Source organism: Tachysurus fulvidraco, chromosome 17 (genome assembly GCF_022655615.1).
Source record: "Tachysurus fulvidraco isolate hzauxx_2018 chromosome 17, HZAU_PFXX_2.0, whole genome shotgun sequence".
Classification (NCBI taxonomy): Eukaryota; Metazoa; Chordata; class Actinopteri; order Siluriformes; family Bagridae; genus Tachysurus; species Tachysurus fulvidraco.
Genome location: NC_062534.1, coordinates 5,663,234 through 5,685,733, shown reverse-complemented (window position 1 = coordinate 5,685,733; position 22,500 = coordinate 5,663,234). Strand labels below are relative to the sequence as shown.

General features: G+C 38.0%; 1 protein-coding gene across 2 annotated transcripts in view; it reads left to right on the top strand.

Moving 5' to 3' along the window:
• Positions 1 to 22,500, top strand: part of aff2 (AF4/FMR2 family, member 2) — a 221,374-nt gene that overhangs the window by 62,495 nt on the left and 136,379 nt on the right. For both annotated transcript variants that reach the window (XM_027154627.2, XM_027154626.2), the window contains exon 3: positions 8,955 to 9,755. In XM_027154627.2, the coding sequence (XP_027010428.2) occupies positions 8,955 to 9,755 (801 nt within the window). The remainder of the gene's footprint in view (positions 1 to 8,954; positions 9,756 to 22,500) is intronic.

Sequence of the window (22,500 nt, the reverse complement as noted above, 5' to 3'; positions counted from 1 at the left end):
GAATGCGGTTATTGTTTTCCTCTCTTTTACTTTTTTCATGGCTTGATTGCTTGCGAGCTTCTTTTTTTTTTTCATCAGACAGGTCTTTGAAAATTTGTTCACTTTATATCACAATAGAACCAGTACAACCTGTGACGCAGGACATGGGGGATTGTGCAGGGATTTGCTGGGCAAGTCAAAAAAACTTAAAAAACATATTGAATATAGGTGAACGATTTATTAATTTGTGAGACTATTCGTGTTGTATTCATCGATAATGTAGCTTGTATTAGGAAATAAATGCAAGAAAGAAAATTAAGCTGCCGATGGAATATGGACTCTTTTTTTTTATTGTTTATAGTTAAATACCAGTCAATATATAAGGGGATTGGTTGTAACCAATAAGAAATGAGAATTTTCATTCTCTGTGTTTTTTTTTTTTTTTTAATGATACGTTCTTGTCCTCAATCCAACCTGTAAGAATTTGCTATCCTAGCATTCCACCGAGCAGCTGTGGATTTGCGTCACCGTCCTGAAACACGCATTCAGCTTTGAACCCTCGCCGCCCAGCAAGCCATGCTGTCAAAAAAAAACAATCGGGATTTGGACAGGAAAGAGCTTTGCTGAGCCATAGTTATGTAATGACGCCACACTCAGCCTTTGTGTGAGCAAGCACCGGAGAGGTAACGGCACTGATGAAAGATGTGAATACAAGCCAGTCTCGCTGTGATTCAGTGTTTATGATCCACTCTCTGGATTTGTAGTTAAGACAGATTTGCCGTTAATAATGTCACTGAGAGATTTCTCTTAGAAGACAGCAGGAAGTGAGCGTTTTGGTTCTTATTCCCCTGTCAACTACTTTTTTCTCTCAACCTCATGCCTTCCCCCCACTCAACCCATGACACACACACAGACAGACACACACACATTTATCTAAGGCTGCTATTAGCTAATCCCTTTAAATCCTGTTTAATGGAACTGTGCTGTTAACAGCTATTTGGGGCTAATTTACTGGATGCAGGACCGCCTGGCACCTTCAAAGCCGCCCTGGTGATGCCATCCTAAAGAAAAAAGTGCCTTCCTCAGGGTGAGCGTCAGTCCCCGAGGTCCAGATCTTGCCGCGCTCCGTGTCCGAGGCAGCTATAAAGGTCTTTCTGGCTGCCAAGGTCAGCACTCTGGAGCCGATGCCACATTCTCTGTTGCTTCAGGCAGTGTGTGTGTGTGTGTGTGTGTGTGTGTGTGTGTGTGTGTGTGTGTGTGTGTGTGTGTGTGTGTGGATGTGTACACAAGTGTGTACATGTGTGAGTGTGTCTATGTGTATGTATGTTTTTTCTTTTTTTTTCACCCCAAAGGTAAATATTCCCAAATTTGCCACTACTGTAACTCGCTGAGTCAAGAACCCTGGAGTAAATGATTATTTCCTACACAATGCCTTGTTTTTGTCTGTCTTCTATCACATGTTCTGCCATTTTTTTCTTCACCCTGGCTATGTTTTATGCATGCGTGTGTACCCAGAGCCAGTCAGTGGATTGAGCTTAATTTATTCAGTCCAACATTTGGTCTCTGGAGAGTTGTGAATGTGTGCTTGAGTGCAGTGTCTCCACATTTAGCCATGCTTAATAGTGACTGCTGTCATGGCTGTCAAATTCTATCAACAGGTTCACTCAGTGACAGTTATTCATCCAAAATTATGGAAACAGGGTAGCTCGTGCTGGGCCGTATGAATATAGGATGCTCACGTATTTACACTTAAATTTATTTATCGTCCAAAGCATTTATGATGTAGAATTAACAGACAAATATGAATTAGCTCAGTATTCAAATCTCTGTTTCTCAACCATTTTAGTATAGGTGTGACCTAAAATAAATTAATCACAAAAAATAAATAAAAAATAAATAAATAAACAATTATTGATATAACAAACATTAAAATAATTAACTGGAAAAACAAACCCTGAATTTATTTGTTTTAAAAAAATAATAAAAAATATTATACAGCTATGTACCTATGAGTTAGGATATTTACACTCTTTTATATCTTTTAAAAAAAAAAGCCATAATGACATGTTTCTTGTTTTCATAGTTTTTCAAAATAATAAATAAACAAACAATCCAACAAACAAACAAACAAACAAACAAACAAATAAATAAATAAATAAATGAATGAATGTAAGGACTCTAACAAACAAAATTAAAAGTAAATAATTCATTCATACATACAATATATTCAACCAAAAAACAAAAATTCAATCCTTTAAATTAGTTCAATTATTATTTCTTAAATTCAGTCTGTTACACTCTGATAGTAGAGACTGAATTGAGAAAATGTCTCTTTGTTTCATCCGACTTTAAAACCACAAACTAAACAAAAAAAAAAACATTTAATTCCATTAAAACTTTGCTTGATGCTTTTAATATATCTATAAGCCATCATGCAACCTGTATTTCCCATGTAAATATATAAAAAAATCGTGTTTATAGTAATCACATCTATGCGCGAGATAGAAATTAGCTTGAAAGATTCACAAGTATTCCTTTAATAAGCTATTATCGTACATTTTAATTTCTATTCAAATCTCAATTAGAGTATATTGTTTGTTATGTGCATTAAAGATGCACGTGTAGACATAATTAAACACTCTAAGCACTGGAGAGAGCTATTGAAATCGTTTGAAAAGCATGTTAGTTTTTTTCAATACACACACCCATTAAAGACAATTGTACAGGCACTTCAGCACGTGCATATTCTTTCCTACTCTCCCAGCTCACTATTGATTTGCGATGATGTGTGCTTGGAGTTTGCTCATTTAAGCCAGTATCGATCGCTCATCTGGAAGCGTTAATGGCTGAGAAGAGCGCTGCTGTTTTCTGTTCCTGCCTCTTTATGTGATCTGAAACACAGGAATCCAAAGGCAGAAATATTGAACCTTTGCCAAGAGACATCCTGAAGAAGAGTGAAGCGTAAAGAACATTTGCTGTGTGTGTTTTAGAGTTGAAATAGTGTGAGGTTTCATTGCTTTCTGATGCAGATCTAAGAGCAATGGTACCTTCATTACCATTTCAGTTGTTGGCCTTTGGGCTTGAGGGCAAAACTCTAAGAGCCTGTGGCGGAGCAGTACAAGGCTCTTTTGTAAACACTGCCAACATCTTGTTGAGGAGAGAGAAAGAGAAAGAGAGGGAGAAGCTCAACGCTTCACAAAAAAAACAACACACAGAACACATCGCACCTCCACATCCATGTACATATGCAACCATCCATCATTCTTGCAGCCTTAGCTCAGGATATTGCCAGTCCTGTGAATTTCAAAGAAACAAGCCCAATTTTATAGCTAGAAAATAATATAAGTTTAAAAGCAAATATAAACTACAGTGCATCAGCTCATTGCTCAAACACTGGCGCTGACTAGGACACGGGAAATAACTCAGAAAGCTGATGTTTCAATCTCTAGTCATAAACCTCGTCTTATGAAATGGGGTGTTGTTGCCGCAATTTCTCTTCTGAAATCTGAATTATAGAGAAGAGATATTCCAGTTCATGACAGCCACCATAGAGACCCTTATCACTGATTTAATATCTTACAGGTGGGAGCAATAGAGGGTTGTGTCTGCATAAAAAATGATGTACAGTCCATGAATGCTGAGCTTTTGCTTCTGCATATAAACAGGCAATTCGTTTCAACCAATAATAGTCAGGTGGGCCGTGAAAGAGGCAGCGGTGTGAATGCTGGAAGTGCTGAGACGGAGAAAGAAAACAAAGGGAAGCATTGAGAGCTTGTTAGGCTGTACATTGTGGTAGCACCCAAGCGCCCTGACCCTGTGCATCCCTTAGTAACTAAAATATTTTACACAGGCGTATACATCTTTAACAGATTTTTTTTTTCAGCCAAATCTAAAGGCTGACTGGTTTATATTTCATCTTACACCTTAATGTATTTCATATTGTGTTGTAAAATAATTGAGCTTAACACTGCCTACTCCTACACAGATTCATTATTTCCTTATGATCTGGTGACAAAAGTAAAGTTGTAAGGACTTTTTTTGTTGGTGATCTCTATACAGTAGAGAACAGATCCTAAGTACAATTAACCCCAGGAGGAATGAGGGCCTCTTCGTTTTACAGAGGAGCTTATTACTGAATGATTAACCAGTGCCTCCTGTTTGATACTTTGGTCATAGGCTGTCACAGAGTAAATACTAGTACCCAGAGGAGTATACTACAGCACCTGTAGCCAATATAGCATATTAAAGCATTCTACAGTAGAAGTAACCTGATAAAACATCTTAAACATAAACTCAGTACCAAGAGCTCATTAATAGCAGTGCATTTCAACTAAACCCTTTCTAGACAAGAAAACAGACAGAATGCTAGGTCAAATCACAGCTATTGTTTTTTTTCCTCAACACCATTTCCTCTTGCTTGTTCATGGCAAAATATGTAAAATAAAAACTTTTTCAACTTTATCATTTTTATTTCTAATATTATTTATAGTGAAGTTGCTTTGCAATGTCCATTAGTAATGGTGCTGTACAAATAAAGTGAACCGAATTCAATCGAACTACGTGTTATCGACCGCCGATGGATTAAAACACGATGAAAACAAATACATTCTTTTGACTGTTTATCCAAAGCGTGTTTAAAGTGTTTAAATTACAGCACCTGATGAAGCTAGCTACTTAAAATCACCTAGCTAACGTTATAATGAGTTTAATCCTCTTCTCACATACTTCTGATTTTTCTTAGCAAGCATCGATCCTAGAAACGCCAAAGTTGGTGTCAAGGTACAATATATCTATCACTACATGCTACAATCAAACAATCAGACCTGCAACAACCTATTTTTGGTGCAGAGGACGTTTATTTTTTAGCTGTTATCCCCTGATCTGTGAGGCACACAGTATAATTTTATCCCAGATTATAACCTTCAAATAATATTCAGTTATTTGCCATTTGTTAGACATCAAGATGCCTGTAAGGTTGAGCACAAACTTTAGCTTCAGCCGTCCTCTGCATGCACAGGCTTCAATAATTATACTTTCACTCCTGAGACAAATTGTTTTTATTCTTTTTCTCCATCTCCAAATTTAATGAGTGGCCAGGGGTGTTATGGAAAGTAAGCAGTCCCTCACTGCTAGTTAACATCTAAATCTGACTCAATGTTTATTTTGGCACACTTACTTTTTAACAAGCCAATCAAATACAGATTAATAAAAACCGAAGTCGTGCCGACTCAAATGTACAGTTTTACTCAGAAAAACTGTGCGCTGTGGGAGAAAAACTCATATGAATTTATATATTACTCTGTCTTTAACTGAAAGCCAACAGTGTCCTGACAAATTCTAGATCAGACTTGCAAATAGCATTAAATTAATTCATCTGGTTATTCTGATTTAAAAGTCAGAAAGCCAGAGTACGCAAAGGACACTATTGATTTGTAGTTTTCATTGGTTTTTGCAGTATTCTCACACCTCCCAAAACATGCTAGAAAGCTAATTAGCAGCTCTAAAGTGTCCCAAGATGTGAATGAGTGTGTGACGGGCTGGCGTATTATCCAGGATGTATACCCATCCTGCGGAATAGCTCAGAACCCATCATGAGCGTGGCCAGTTTTACTTAAGATTAATGACTGAATAAACTTTTGCTATGTCGTTTGAATTTAGGGTTACATCACAACTTTTTTTTCATTAGGAGCATCAGATGTGATAGAGCATAAAAATAAAACTTGAACATAACAGGTACACTGCTGATAAAAGCCTGGAACTCCTAGTGTTTATTGATATTTTGATAAATCTAAAAACACCAGGTAGAAAACCCCCAGTTTGATGCTATCATGTTTAGCATGTTGCTTGAGTTGTATCTGTAAAGGCAGTACTGTCATTTAATCCATACTAATGAAGGGAAAGGGACTTCACAATGGGAAAAAATCCATTTAATAACATTTATTTTCTTTTGAATAACCTTGTTATTAGGAAATAAGTAGCCTTTGGGGATTTAAAAAACAACAACAACAACAAAAAACATAAAAGTATTTAGTCTCAAGACCAAATAAGACTTTATTGGTCCACAAATGTTTGTTCTCTTCCACTGTTAAGTATGCGATTAATCATCCATGAAGGGCTTTTTTTAACAAGTCATTCCTTTAAAATAATGTGTCAGCAATTAATGCCTCAAGCACCAGGATTCCTGCAGTTTTCACCTTGCCCAGGCTGCAGAATGTAGAGCTTGGCATGAGTTCTGCCTTCCCCTGCATGAGTCAGGCAGTTGGAGTTCACACAAGAGGCCTTTGTGTGCTGTCCAGATGGGCTTACGTGTCTGGGAACTTCACCTAGTGCTCACTTTTCCCCTCAAGACTTCCCCTTGCCGTGAGGTCTCTCGCTCTGAAAGTGTTGGAGAAATGCCAGGTTGAGCCGCATTGCCATTCCAGCTCAGGGGTTATGTCAGCCATGGCAATCCCTGTACACGCTCGATGCTTTGTTCATGCTTTCATGTTTATGATTGTACAGCTATACAGATCACTATGAGACAAACACTGTTGAATGCTACATTGCATTTTTATGTCCTGATCCATCTTACAAGTTAGTCTTTATCATTTCCAATTACCAGGTTTTGATGCACACAATAAACCATCCTTTATACCGAGTCCAATTGCAGTAAATCTTTGAACGACAGCCACACCATCCTAACGGTTTTACGACACGCATTAACTCAGCGGCTTTGGAAGTTCATAGGTTATGCTGGGTGCTAAGCCGTGTGGATCTGGTCTGGCTGTCCTCCTTTGAGTGTAGGGTCAAATGTTAACTGCCCACCAGATAATTCGTTTCCCATAATAATGGTTCAGCATGCTCTCACTCCTGCTCGTGGATCATTTACCATTATTTGTTTATTGACTTTTTACGTCGTCAGAAGCCACAAAGCGGGTGCATTTGCATTGCCGACTTAGAGGCTCCATTATTAATGTGGCAATTACACGTGAAATGAATGGTGAATGTTAATAGATTTATCTTGATACTTTTCACTGCTTGGGAATAACAGACCTATTAATTGTATTGCAAACAGAGGGCAACACACACAAGTGCTGTTTTCCGTTTGTTGTTTCGAGTATGCTCGTGCACACACTCTCTTCCAAAGCGGTGGTGTTGTGGCCTGAAATAATTGATGTCACGCATGCTGAGTTGAATTGGATTGTTATCACAGGTACTTGGAATCGTTCGAATAAAAGATACGAACGCAGCCAAAAAATGAACAAAATAGGAGAGGGGTTTGGGTATTAAGCAGAATGTTGCTTATTATGGAAAGAGTCAGTGGGGGATGCATTTGCATGGCTCTCTGCAGAGGAAAGCTGTAGAAACTAATGATGTGCGGTACGGCTAAGGAGAAAGCAATTATAACAAGGAATTCTTGGAACAAACAGAAGCTGAGTGAAAGAGAGCAGAATTTTTTTTTAGCTGAAAATAACGTACGTGTCTTCATAAACAAGGCGCCTGACATGCTGGCATCTTCTGATCTGTGTGTTTCTTTTAACATAAAATTGGATCTTATTGGCTTTTTTAATTATGGGAGAACATGGCAATAACACTAATTTCCAATGCCTTAAAGCTACAGTGAATTGATGTGTTGTAAGGTATGAGAGAAACATGATTATTGAAACCAGGGAGAAAGGAAAATCCGAAAACGTAGAATTTCTGAACTGCTGTGAGCCTCTCAGACGAGCCTGTAATAGTAATTCACAGCAATTTACAGTCAGAGCTAACAGGTTTTATTTGCCAGATGTTTCATGACACTGAAGTCAAATGTCAGCTCAGTTATATCATTATTTCTCAGAAAAAGAGGTCAAGTTTCACACAAATCTAGTGGTATCAAGATAGTCTGCTAATATTAGGTAGTTAGCTATAAGTAAGGCTACTCAATTTAGACTATTTGGAAAAGTGGCAGCAAGCTAGTTCTCTAACATCAGTTAGCTAGCTAAAAGTCCGAACAAGGAACAAAGATCACACTGTATAGCAAAACACAGATGAGATAGATAAAAATACACACAGTTCAATCTTTTGATTAATTAGCTGATTTAGCAACCATCAGTATCAAAGGTATACGAAGCACTTACCAAGCGCTTATGTTTTAGCTTGCTATTCACTTACATTAGCTAAAAGAAACTTGGCATTAGTTAGGTTGCTAACAATCTATGATAGGTTGGGAAACACAATTCAGTTCAATTTCAAGAAAACAACATGCACAAAGAGATTGAAGTGACCGAAATACACACAAGGGAAGTAACTGTGTGTGTCTGTTTATTTATTTATTTATTTTGTCAGGCTTGTAGCTAACTCTTCTAGTTTCTATACCTTAAAACACATTTGTGTCTTAGCTAACTAGCCTGCTAAAAGAAGCTAAATCTATTTCTTTTTAAAGATAAGATTTTCTGACAAGCATTCAAGTCTATATTTTCTACACAATCAAGCTATAAAAAATTCCATGTGCTAATATTGTCATGCTTCTGTCGCATAAACAAAAACCAACCTGTAATTGGTAATACTCTGGGGTAAATTAAACCTACATGATGTTAAGTTTGCTATTTTCAAATTATCAGCTCGAATTTTCACACTTGAACTGATTATTCGCTATTTGCACTTAAAAGGAGGACGCACATTGAACTTGACATCTGCACCTATGCAGCATGTGCTTATGTACGTTTCTCTTTTGACTTTGACTTTCACCCACACACATAAACACTTGCTCATATTTTCTCCCTTTTATAACTACAGGCTGCATACATGTGAAACACAAACTGCAGGTAGTCGTCCTTTGTTGGTATAAATGTCAGTGGTATTATTAAAACAAAGTAGACACTGTTATCTTAAAGTGTTCTTCAAATTTTTCTCTTTGTAACAGAAACTCCTTTGTATGTTTAAGAATACTTAATTAGCAATAAAACCTTCATTTAGGCTCAGATGTGCATAATTGTTTTTTACTGTCATTGCAGACAAACAAAGGTGATGCCCTGGCCAACCGAGTCCAGAACACGTTGGGTAACTATGATGAAATGAAAGAACTCTTGACCAGCCATTCCAACCAAAGCCACTTGGTGGGCATCCCTAAGAACTCAGTTCCCCAGACCCCAGTGGAGAAAACTGACCAGCCAAGCTTCTTCACCGAAGCTCAGCGTGGCAGAGCCGCCTCATCCCAGCCAGCAAACCACACCACCTCCATGCCTCCTCCACCTACCACCAATATAGCAGGTCCCAGCATCCTTCATGGGCACCAGAGCACCAAAAAGTCCCGTTCCTCCGACTGGTCCAGAGGAGCGCACAGTTCGGGCAGCAGCCAGGTGGCTCAGGCTGCAAGCCGAGGAAAGCAAAGCTCTAGCGGGCAAGAACAGGAACAGGGTGACTCCAGCCCTGGGACCTCGTCAACCTCCACACACCCCAGCAGGAGGCATGGGCAGCCAGCTAAGGTGCCAAATGTTGCCAACTCACCCTGTGAGCAGGACTCAGGGTCACCTGTGGCCTCTACTTCTCTGGTACCAGGTGGTCTGTCTACACCAACATTCCCCCAGGGCCTCCACTGCAAGCCTAGCAGCGGAGGACAGCAGAAACCCACAGCCTACGTTCGGCCCATGGACGGCCAGGACCAGGCACCCAATGACTCTCCTGAACTCAAGCCCACTCTAGAAATCACGGATGGATACGGTGGAACGCCATTTACAAGCCTGATGGATGGCAAAGGCAACGCAGTAGGGAGCAAGGGCAAACTTCCCAAGCTGACTCTCCCTCAATCAGGGGAGGTGAGTTCTGATTTCTCTACTTGAAACATTTCATGGAGATGCTAAAACAATTTCTTGCTCTTGTTTGGATGCCATGGTAGTTACAAAGGAAAAATTGCCAGCTCAGTTCTGGCTTTCCCCTGGCTAAATCTGTTTTACATTGATAGCTGGCACAGTGAGGGGTTGACATAAGCACGTAGTTTGTTAATAATTAGCTAAACAACCTCAGGCTTTCGCCTTTTACCACTCGGTAAGCAGGCCTGCCCATCACTTTACTGTGGTTTGAACACAGAGTTCATGCTTTTATGTTAAGTGTTTATTCTTCCTACATAAATCTGAATGGAAATTCTGACTAATTACTTTGAGTCGTTGCATTTTTAAAATATAAGACCTGGTTTATAACAACATTCGTTTTGGTAGAATTTTGGGAAGTACTCATAAAAGTCATAATGCATGGAAGTAAGTGCAGATTACATTAGTATTAAGGAACATATTAGACAGATGTTTATGGTTATGTGTGTTTATCTTTCTTCTGGAGCCTAGCGATGCTAGCAACAGCGTACTTGTTTACTCAAACCACATTTAAATGTCAAGCGCTGAGCAGAATAGTCGAGCCACTGTTTTTCTGTAAGTAGGTGTAGGCTTGTTAAACATGCACCAATTAGAGCAAATTTGCAATAAACCTGATTCCGTGTGCCCGTCTGTATTTTTTATTTATTTTTTTAAATCTTCAGGTAGCCTACAATGTGAGACTTGAGCCTTGTGGAAACAAAAAAGCTTTTCAGAAAGTCTTGTCCGTCAGAAATCTGGAACTGTTCCATCTTTTGTATGGAGCAGTATGAGCAAGGAATAAAACCAGACAGAGCATGCTGTTAGAGAATCAGTGATGTGATGGTGTGAATTATTTCCCAATAACCGCTCGTTCCGGAGTGTTTCATTCATATCATGCCAAAGCCGTTCACCATATTATTATTTATTAATGAATCTAACGTCATACTTTTTAGCTGTTGTCTTATCACTTATGCTACAATGGTTAAGAACAGTCGTTCCTCACCACTTGTTGACCTTTATGAACTGCTGACACTGGAGACTCTTTGCGTGAATGTCTTCTTATTTTTTTTACAATGAACTCATTTGGCCAATAATCTGTTACTATAGAAACGTTAACGTATCAGTACAAGCGGATCATCGTAAAACTCGCTGCTGTTACTATCGTCAGAGCTGCTGTAGGAAATGAATCAACACCTTCTGACTAATCAGATTATGTGGAAATTAAATGGTTTAATGTTTGAGATCAATGGAAACATCATTTTAGCCATTATCGAGCAGATTTACTATAAGTAATACACAGAAATATAGCTATTTTTGTCAAACCCAGCCATAATACAGTACAAGAGTTTTAGGTTTGTAGGTAAACAGTAAGCAAAGTTTTTTGTAAGTCTTGGGACTGAGTTGTGTATTTGAATTGGGATCTCTGTCTAGGGATTTTAAATCTAACCCCATTGGAACACTTACATTTATTAGAGTACTGGAGTGTATTTTTTGTTTGTTTTTGTTTTTTTGAGAGTCCCAGCATACGTTGTGTATTAAGCCTGTTGGAGGTGAAAGCTGCAGGGAGCTTTATCACTAGCTCATTTGTGCGCCTGACACTTAGAGAGCGGAGTCGTGCTGACCTGGCTCGGGGCGCGATACCTGAGCCCCGCTGAAAGCTTTTTACAAGCCGTGCCGTGTAGCCCCCTCTCACTACACCGCTGCCAAAGGGAACATCTGATCCTATGGTTCCCTGCAGGGAGAAACGAGCTCATTCGATAGGCCAGGATGGCCCTTAAGGACAGGGGAAAGCAGACATGAAAGGTTCGGACAGCAGGAGGGAGGGGGTGAAAGATAACGGTCTGGGGCTGTGTAATAGAGTTGTAATTATTACATTGCTAAAGCTCATAACGGCTTGCAGGGCTGCAGATCATGAATCGTTCCACTTTGACGGCATCGTTCGTTCATCAGAAGAGACGTTTTCTCAATCGCTTAAAGCTTGGATATTTTATTTCTGTTCACTTTAAAGTTTCTCAGCTCACGGCTGTGTGCGTTCGGAGTAAGTAAACCAAATACAGAGATAAGCCGAGGTAAACAAGGACAGCATATGATTGAACAGGTTGACTCGGCGCCATCCAGCCACAGAGAGACAGCCAGCTGTTCGCTCTCTTTGTTCTGCTGTGAATTTGAAGGCCATCGGGCTTAAAATTGCACCAAATCCCATCTTGGAGCATATGGCGCACTCACATTGTACAGCTAAGCATGTGGCAAGAATGGAAACCTGGGGAATTTTGATTGCTCTCCGAGTGGCCTCAGAGCGGTCGGCTCACAGGAAAATAGAGATGGATGTTGTTGTTGGACCTGCGTACTCTTTCTCTGTATTTCTCGCTTATTCTATCTTTCCTCTCTATACCCCATTTTACCCCTCCTCTCACAGATGAGTCACTGCCTCAGAGAACAGAATGAGGGTGAGACGGAGAACGTCTGCATGCGTCTGTGTGTGACAAAAAGAGAGAGCATAAGATGCATAAATTAAAAAAAGGGAGAGAGAGATATAGACAGCCAAGCGAGAGGAAGGTAAGATGGTGAGAGCGAGACGGAAATAGCTCTCAGGAGAAATGGAAACATCTTCAAGGACACTGATTTGATTCCCCCCCAACACACCTCACCCAGCTTTGCTTTGTTAAAGAGTGGATTCAGTTCTAGTGGCTCCCTCGGGACCCGCCGCCATTCTGTTGTTCTGCCCAATTATTATTCCATCTCTCTTCAAGTCACATTTCTTCAGCTTGTTTCCGGCTGAGGTGCGGAAACTTGAGCTACTGCTGATGGTATATATATTCTCAGAGGCTTTTCTCCTCTTCCTGTGTTAAACTCTCACCTGAGCAGATGCTGTGTTGTTGCACTTGGGAAGAAGTGCCTGCTCATTAATTGCTTCAAAAATATATATACCCCTGTCATTGGGACCATTATTCTAACTTTAGACTAGGGCAAAATTATTATATAATATAGATATTGTGATAAATGATGTCACAGTATCGTTTTCTAGGTATGACAATGTCTTCTTAAAATGTCCCTAATTGAAAGCAGCTGGATAGATGTGTAAATTTTATCCTTTTTTTAATCGGCAGCGGTTTGATAGCAATCCCGTCGTGTATTGTAGAAATGTGTTACACATTTTGATAAGAAATCTTTCCATATTGTTTTCATCTTAAATCTAATAACCTTTTTAAAGCTTTAATTCATTTTATATAAGTCAGAGCCTCATCGATTTAAAGTCGCGATATTTTGACCTATGATGTACCATAAAGAGAGCTAGAGATATCGTAAGTATCAGGATATGATTATTCTGCAATATCACATCTTTATACTGTATGTTACATGCTATTTCTGTATCCCTCAAACTCCCACAGCATGCTTAAATAAGAGATGTGTCTAGAGCACCCAGGCTTTTGGGTTGTGAAAGGCGTGAAATGTTGCTGTTGTACCGTAACACTGCCCTGCTTCACAATATTTTGACAGGTTGAGAGTACGGTGCAGTGATAAGACGTCACTCAAATGGCTTTGGAAGTGTTCTGTTATCATCTGTTGTATTGATTAGTGTCTCGGTGCTCACTGAAAGGCTAACCAGGTTTTTATTTCATTTGATTTATTATACTATTTTGTTGTTGTTGTTGTTGTTGTTGTCATTGTTGTTATGGTTGTGACAGGCATTGACATAAAGATATGACCATTGATCTTTCTGTTACATACACACCTAATGATAGAGAGAGAGATTATAATGTGACTGTTAAACATTTTTTTGGAAGGAGTCTCCAGTGTTAGTGCTTTTTTTAAACGGTCAGTACAATAAATTTCCTTAGAGTAAGTTTTCTTAAGATTTTACAGGATATTGGACTTTTTTCCCCCTTAATATATATTCATTTGAAACAGCTTTCCTATAACAGCATAATCGTAAAACGGTGTAGAAATATATATATAGATCGAATAGGAAAAAAAAAACAATCATGTTGTTTACACCTGCCATAGACGACAACATTTCACAAATTTGTACATAGCACATTATTTATTTACATAGTTGATGCTCTGGTAGGTTTTTGTTTATACCCCATGACCTTTACTAATAGGTTTTGTATATTTAAATGTCGTTTGTTATGTCTTTACAATCTTTTTCATGTCTGGAAAGGCAAACAGAAGTCTAGTATTATTTGAAAAATAGCTGTGTGCACATTATTACACTAGTGTTAACCCTCATTAACCAGGTCACTTACGCTTTTTCAAATGCTAATGTTAGTCACTCTGGCCCTCGTTGGGGGTTTTTTCTCTATTTTCTAATCACAACAAGCCTAAATACTTAATCCTAGCCGCTTTACAATGAGCTCATTCAATGAATCATAATAAGCAAGCAGCTGTGAGCTTCTCTCCTAAATATCCTTAGCAGAGAACCAAGCACTGATGAAACCCGACTGTTCGCTGACCTCATTTCTCCGCATCGCAGCAGTGATGATGTAATAGCGAGATCTCACCAGCAGACAAACAATCATCAGACTTCTCACTGTTTGCTCTGTGTAATCAGATAGAACTGTTTCAAACGCATATACGTCATGCTACGTCTCCTCTTGCCTTCCTCGTCTACATAACATTGACAGTGGCAAGGGAGAAAAACTGTAGTGAAAAACAGACTTATACCAATTAATAAGCACTGTTGCTCAATGCTGATTAGCCCGAGGTTAATTAATTTTCTATAAAATTACAACTTTTATGACTTTTATGGCACCCACAGCACATTTAAAAATGTAAAATAACTGATATATGGGAAGTTTTATAAGCAGAGATAAAAAAAAATGTATTCATTATTTTTGGAAGGAGTCTCTAGCATCAGTACATTGTAACTGTGTGATGTAAAGCTGTAGCTTTTCTAATGTTTTCCAACTCAGGAAAGCTTTCAGGACAGACATTGTGACTTTGTGGTTTTATTTTTAACATAAAAAGCTGCATAGTTTTTGCTAACTTCAAGCATCAGACAGAAAGGTTAGTTGGAAACCTAATGTATTAATAATGTAAGTTTGTTCAGTTGATTAAATGTAGCTAGAAATGTAGAAAAAGTGGAATAAGAGGAATAAAACACATCCCGGTGGGGTGTCAACTGTTTTGTTACCTGTCTTGGTTTTAACACCTATTCTCATGTTGCTTGAACCTGTTGCATGCGATCTCATGCGAAAACAGCAAATATAGTTAAGCAGCACAGTGACAACCATTTATCAGGTCAAACTTTTTGCTTGTGAGGTATAAGGCTCAGAATAAATGACCATTTATTGTTGAATTAAACAAGCTGGGAATTTTTATTGCTGTGCACTTTCATAACTGTAACTATACCTATAACTATACAGTAAATAATATAACACTTTAACAAGAACTTTAACTATACAATAACTATAATTGTAGCAGTAGATAAGTATAAGTATAACCGTAACATCTATAACTATAGAACTATACAATAGCTATAACTATAACAGTGGCTATAACATCTATTACTATACAGTTATTTTATAACAGTAACTACAACTGTGATTATAATAATTATAGCTATACAGTAACAACAATAGCTATAACTATAACTGTAATTATAACTATAATAACTATATGAAAAACTGTAACTAAAATAGTAATTAGAACTGTTTACTATAACAGTACCTATAACTATACAGTAGCGATACTTATAGCTGTAGCTCTAACTATAACTATATACAGAAGTAACTATAACGATATTATCAAATGTCTCTAACTACACACTTCATTTTTAATGTCTAAAAAGCCAAGATTGATTTTTTTAAGTCCGTCCCAGGCTAATACGAAAGTTAATTTCTTTTTTTAGTTTAAACAAGATAAAAGTTCCAGTATGTGTAGTCAAAGCTCCAGGTTTTGTGCTTAATTTTCCAATTTTTTTCCTTTTAAGTTTCAGACTAGTATACCGCCCTACGTTGTTTTTCCAAAATCACAGGGTGCACGTTTTTAAGCAGTTACAACCCGCCACATTTGAAATGAACTGATCCGTAACAACTGGTCAACCATTCCTGACTGCAGCCCAGTGCATAATACGGCATTGTACCTCGCCACAGTCTCCTATAGCACTCCATCACCGACAGCCTGGGTTATTAAAACAGCTTTTGGCATCGGAGGCAGAGAAATCTTTATCTCGCACGGAGCCCAGCTCCCCATCACCGGACAGGAAGCCATTTCCAGGAACATTTGATTAGACCGCACTGCCAAGACTCACAAAGCGAGACGCCACTTCCCTGTAGTAAGCATCCTCACTTGCACTGAGTCATCTGCCGCCTGGCTCTGCTGGCCTATCACAAACGACACCATGTGTGGGGAAAGCAGTGCTCATACCGCACCACAGCGCATTAGAGTGATTCATGCTAATGGGATTATGTTGGGTAAATACCCGCTGAAGTGTGGTTTTTGGAGACAAGACTATTTTACTTGCACTGGGTTGCATATGGGAAATGGTCCATTTGAAATAGGCGTGTTCAATTGCTAATGCGATGGACTTTCTAATGGCTACGCTAAAATTTTACCACCAGTGTTGCCGTGCAGCAGGAGTTTACAGAACACGTTTTTTTTTTTTTTGTCTTTTCTTTTTTTATTATAATTGAAATTTCTATGCATCAAGTTGAACAATTTACAAACTGACGTTATATCAATAATTACACAAAATTTCGCACATTTTATAACATCCTGGTTTTATCAGATTATGCGATATAAATCACTATTTTTATTTATAACAATCATAGAAGATTAACCTGAACACATCATAATTAGCAGTTTTCTATTTACTCTTACTTAATTAATGTTATTAAGCTTTATTTGCATACATTAATAAACACATGAATAAATTTCTTCAATAGTATATAGAATTAGTATAATATTAATAGTATAGTATAATAGTATAGGATATTTTAGTTCACACAATAGGTGCTAAAAATATTTCTCCTCAAATATGTTAACTTTTTATTCATTTATTTAAGTATTTATTTGTTTTTGTTTTTTTTCTTTTGTCTAAATTTTTCTCAAGAGACTGAGACAGACCACCACCTTTAAACACAAGAACTCGCATTTAAAAAAAGAAATAAACAGAAAATCAGTGATACAATGCAAACTGGAGATGTAAATCAATTTTTTCCCATTACTATAGTACATTAATATAATGCAACTAAAACCAGTATTTTAAAGTATTTCTTTAAAACTCTAACATGATTCTGTACAAATAAAATAACTGAATTAAACATAAACAAATAGCACTTGATGCAGCACGTCCGAATCTTTTGCCATTTTTTTTTAAATAAACCGGTGTCTCTGATTAAGATGCTGTCTCTTTTGATGTCCTCATTGGAAAAGAAGATTTTCTATGGACCTCAGTATCAGATTTTCCTATTTAATATTAGCAAAAGCATTCTATTGTATTTATGTCTTTATAATGAACAAAACATACATTTCACTTGAACTGATCTCGAGACTCAAAATGTCTATGATATATCTTTAAGCTTTTATAATATACGACTCTACTACTATATACTGTGTGGTGTGTTGATCATTTTAACCAGCAGATCTTATCATCCCGTATTTAAGTGTGTGTTTATTCTAACCTCGTGATAATAGCATCATGAAATGGCTGACTTGCATACTATGGGATGATTATAAACCCTTGTTTTGATAAGCTCTGGACCCAGACGTGTTTGTCGAGAGCATGAATGGGACGTTTGGGACTTTTCTTTTGGACGAAAGCCAGCACATGTTTTGTCTCTGCAGTATTTACACATTGTGTGTATGTCTACCACTGCACAGGGATTAGTACAGCACACCAAAGCTGTACTCTGAGATTACAGACACACTGTCATTCACATCAACTAACAAGCAGCTATTTCTGGACATTTCTGGAAGTTTGCTGTATACTGTTAAACACACCTTAGGCTGTAAATTAAATTGTTACTCGAATCAATAAAAAGGCTGCATTTCAGTTTCCTACCCAAATAGGCTTACATGCTGTCGCTGTATTAATACCACTTGAGCTGCTTTGCTCGTTTTCCATTATGTTGAACATGTTCAGAGTCAGAGAGCTTTACTGAACCACTCAATGCAAGAGAATACAGATTAGAGACATAAGGCTGCTTATGTTATACAGCGATACAGACAGAGCCTGAGTCTAGTGTCAGAAACAGCCTTGATGTATTTGACTTTATATCTGTAGCTCGGCTTTTTTATTTATTTATTTTGTCCCGTTCACACACATTCATTTAGAGGCTTTCAGCTAACGACAGCATTAGAAAAAGCACTTAAAACTTAGATCTGACATCTGAAAAACAAAAATGCATTTTCATGGAGTCATTTATAATGTTTCTAAGGAATGGGTGTGTATGTCAAGGAAATTGACTGAGCTCAGTCGGTGCTCTGAATTAGGTCACACCAGCTTACACACACATCTCTCTCTCTCTCTCTCTCTCTCTCTCTCTCTCTTACACACACACACTCACACACTCTCTGTTACACACACACACACCCCACACATCTTTTTCACCTAGTCATGCTTGATAGGCTGTTCTCATCAGCTTTTGTTTAATATCTCTGCAGAATTAATTTGGCCTCATTAAGGCACCTCCTTTCTGCAAATGTGCCGATATAGTCCGTAATGTGGCTAATAAACATAAAAGGATGTGCTCCAGAGCTTCCTCTCGGCAGACGCCTCCCAAACACCCGCAGACAGAATGGCAGAGGAGAGATAGCATGGAAGGAATGATAATGCTGCAGTTTGGAGAAAGGATTTCGCAATCTTTATTTATTAAATGCCACTCAATCAGTCGATGCAAAACTATTGTGATTTAGAATAATCGTGGCAGATTAATCTGGATGCACCCTAATTACTCCAGCTTTATTTTGCACAGATATTGGTTCGTGCGGAAAATGTTAACCAGCATAATTAACACAAGACATAAAATCATTTGTCCAAGAAAACAGTTTTTGGTCACAATATATGTGCAAAAATAACCATTAAATTGATAAAAAAAAATTTTTTGTTCTATTTAATTTTATTGATTTGTCTTATTTTATTTATTTACTTATTTACTTATTTATTTATTTATTTATTTATAGATTTTCCCCAATTTTGTATTTTTGTTTTATAATATTTTAAGCAGTTTCATTTTTATTTTATTTATTTTTTATTTCGTTTTTATTTAGTTCGACTTATTTTGTTTTCGATTAGTCTGCGGTTTTGTCTGGATTTGTTCTGTTTCAATTCAGTTTTGTTTTGTTTCCTTCAATTTCATTTCATGTTTTGTTTGTTTGTTTGTTTGTTTATTTATTTATTTATTTTCTCCATGTTTTCTTTTGTTTCATTTCATTTCATTTTTTTATTCTTCCCCCCAGGCAGCATTTCTTGTAAAAATGACTCTCAGCTTGTCACAGTTCCAGAAACCTGCGCTACGGGCTCTCATATTTATTCATAGTTATTCTGCAATAGAAATGCCTCGCAAAAACGATTTGAAAAGAAGGTGAAACTTCGGATGTGCCTGTGATTTGTATGCTGAGGCCAGGGCTGCATGATGATGTGCCGTCTCCTGCCGTGAGTCTGCTTCATTCAGCTCCTCTCTTTGACCTTGAGGAACCTGTTCACGTGCTGGTAGCTGCTGTATAAAGGCCAGAGAGAGTGTCTGTGTGTGAATGGGAGTTAATGAGCTCAGTTCTGCTCTAGATACACAGCCGAGCTTCATCACAAGCTCGACCGGGAGCAGCGAGGACACCGCTGTACGCTAATCAGACCACCGCTGCTCATCACAAATGTCTGACCCTCACAACCGAGTGGATTAACAGGCAGATAAGAAGGAAAGAAAGTAAGAAAGAAGGAAAGAGACTAGGTTAGGGAGGCAAGCTGGAAATCGAGAGAGAAAATTATTAGGAGTCTTTTCCATTGGAAGTAACAGCTGGTATCATTTGCATAATACCCATCAAAAGTCATTTTCTCGGGCTGCTTGTCAAAGCATGATGAAAAAAAAAAAGCTTAATACAAAATACTGTTCATTAGAGCTTCCGTGCTCCTCTAAAATCTTTACAATTAGAGCAGTTTGTATGCTGGCGTTGGAAAAAAAAAGCACAAAAAAAACCCAGTAGCGATGTGTGTACACTAACATATGGAGCTAACTGTACTGGCATTTTGAAATGCTCATAGTTAAAAATGTTGCATTTTGATGTGAAATGAGTAACAGGGTCAAATATCACAGGGTTGTATATTAACAAGCACAAACTGTACATCACTAACAAATGAAGAGGATTTACTTTAATGTAATTATTTACTTTTAATCTCATCATTTTTAATCTCTATCTATCTATCTATCTATCTATCTATCTATCTATCTATCTATCTATCTATCTATCTATCTATCTATCTATCTGTCTGTCTGTCTGTCTGTCTGTCTGTCTGTCTATCAGACTATCTGTCTATCTGTCTATCTATCTATCTATCTATCTATCTATCTATCTATCTATCTATCTATCTATCTATCTATCTATCTATCTATCTATCTATCTATCTATCTATCTATCTGTCTGTCTGTCTGTCTGTCTGTCCGTCTATCAGACTATCTGTCTATCTATCTATCTATCTATCTATCTATCTATCTATCTATCTATCTATCTATCTATCTATCTATCTATCTATCTGTCTGTCTGTCTGTCTGTCTGTCTATCTATCTATCTATCTATCTATCTATCTATCTATCTGTCTGTCTGTCTGTCTGTTTTTCTATCTATCTATCTATCTATCTATCTATCTATCTATCTATCTATCTATCTATCTATCTATCTATCTATCTATCTATCTATCTATGTTTATTTGTTGCTGTTCATGAGGTTAAAGGTCATATATTAATTGTCAGGATGTAACAGTGTTTCTTGTTCCCACTAACCCTACAGTTCAGTTCCATATGGATTTCTTTATAGATGTATTTATAATCTCCACAGAGCCTGTGATTAACTCTGGTCCTTTGTGTTTATGCATCACATCCGGCGACCTGTAACACATATTCGGCCGTTCATCAGCCCTCGACTCGCCACATGGTTTCAGTTTCCGCCTTAAACACGAGCACATGAGGTCCCTGTCCAGTTATGGCGCAGATTTACTGAGGACCATGGTAAAAATGTAAAGACTTGCCATGGATCATGCCTCTCTCCTGTCCTCCCACAGCCTGGCGTAAGGTCACGGCTACGTTATCTCGGGTCCATTTGTCTCTGTCGTGCTACAGCAGTAGCTACAAAACCTTCCTGATTGATGGCCCACCTCGCAGCCTCGCATACATTTACCATCATGCACACGTCTTCAGGAAAGCTCTCTGATTCTACGCTCACTGCTATGCTGATTTAAACATCAGTTAGCATTGCTTTGTCTTTGTCTCTGTGTTCTGGATTTTGCTTCAGTATTTGCGCCATTTGTCCGTTTAACAGCACAAAACAAAATGACGTGAAACTTTTTTGACGACCCTTTCAGACGAGTCTCGTGAAAAAAAAAAAGTGCTCTGGGCGTCACGAGACAATACGCAACACAGCCTCCTGGTTAGGTCTTTAGTCTTTTTAATTTATTTTGGATGCTTCCTGGTGTTGTCAGATATCTGCGGCGCTTTGTAATGAAATACCCGCTGTGCAGATTTGCAAGTGTGTCAAGTGGAGCATGACCAGATATGCAAATGTAATAGAAAAGCGGCAAAGTGGAATTTTGAGATTTTTTTTTTTTGATTTTTTTTTTGGGGGGGTTTTGGAATCAATGCATATAAAATAGGGGGTGACCAAGCCAGGGAACAATCCCTATTTACCGGCTGTGCATACACTGTCAAGTTGTTTAAAGCATCTACTGCTAAAAGGCGGAGGCGGTGGATGGAGGCGGAGGCGGAGGCGGTCGTTGTGTCTCACATCTATACGATTCCCTCCATCCCTAATGAGTTATAACCATCTCTACACTGATTACAACCTCAAACCCACATCCCACCATGAAACCTTACACTAATAACTAAATTTATGTCCAACATCAAAAAAAGTCTTTACTCTTCTTCCCAGATGGCAAAAAATGTATTTGTGCCTGTTTTGTTGTGTCTATGTTCAATATTAAATGTCTTCACATCCCACTCCACAGTGGTGTTTAATGTCAAGCTCATACGAAAGTAGACTCTGAGGAATTTCAGAATTTGTAGTTTTATTTTTTATAAATATTTCTGTTTTTTAGACTACTAGGGGAAATATATTCATAGTAAAATTCCAAAAATCAAAGACGATTCTTTTTTTTTTTTCAAAACAAATATTGGGATCTTCAGAGTGATATCTAACCCATTTCTGAGTGCTTGTTCGAAAGCATTGAAAATTTCAAGGTGTTATCTTCAACCACTAAAATTCTGTGTATCCCAACAAAGGGAAAAGCACACGTCTCACACTGAACACCGATGAGTCCTGACTCATTTTAGATAAAATAATTAGTTTGTTTATATCGACTGAAAATGTCCTGTAAGTCGATTTCCCCGTCGACGCAGAATCCTACAGATGTGTTACATGAAGGAGCAGCGCTTCAACACTCAGCTGTGGGATTTAGCATGAAAAATGTGACGGGAAACCACGGCATCGCCGTACGTAGACGACTGTCTCGACAAGGAACAGGCGTCATTAGGAAGTGCAGGAGCAGGTGCTGATGAGTCAAGAAAAC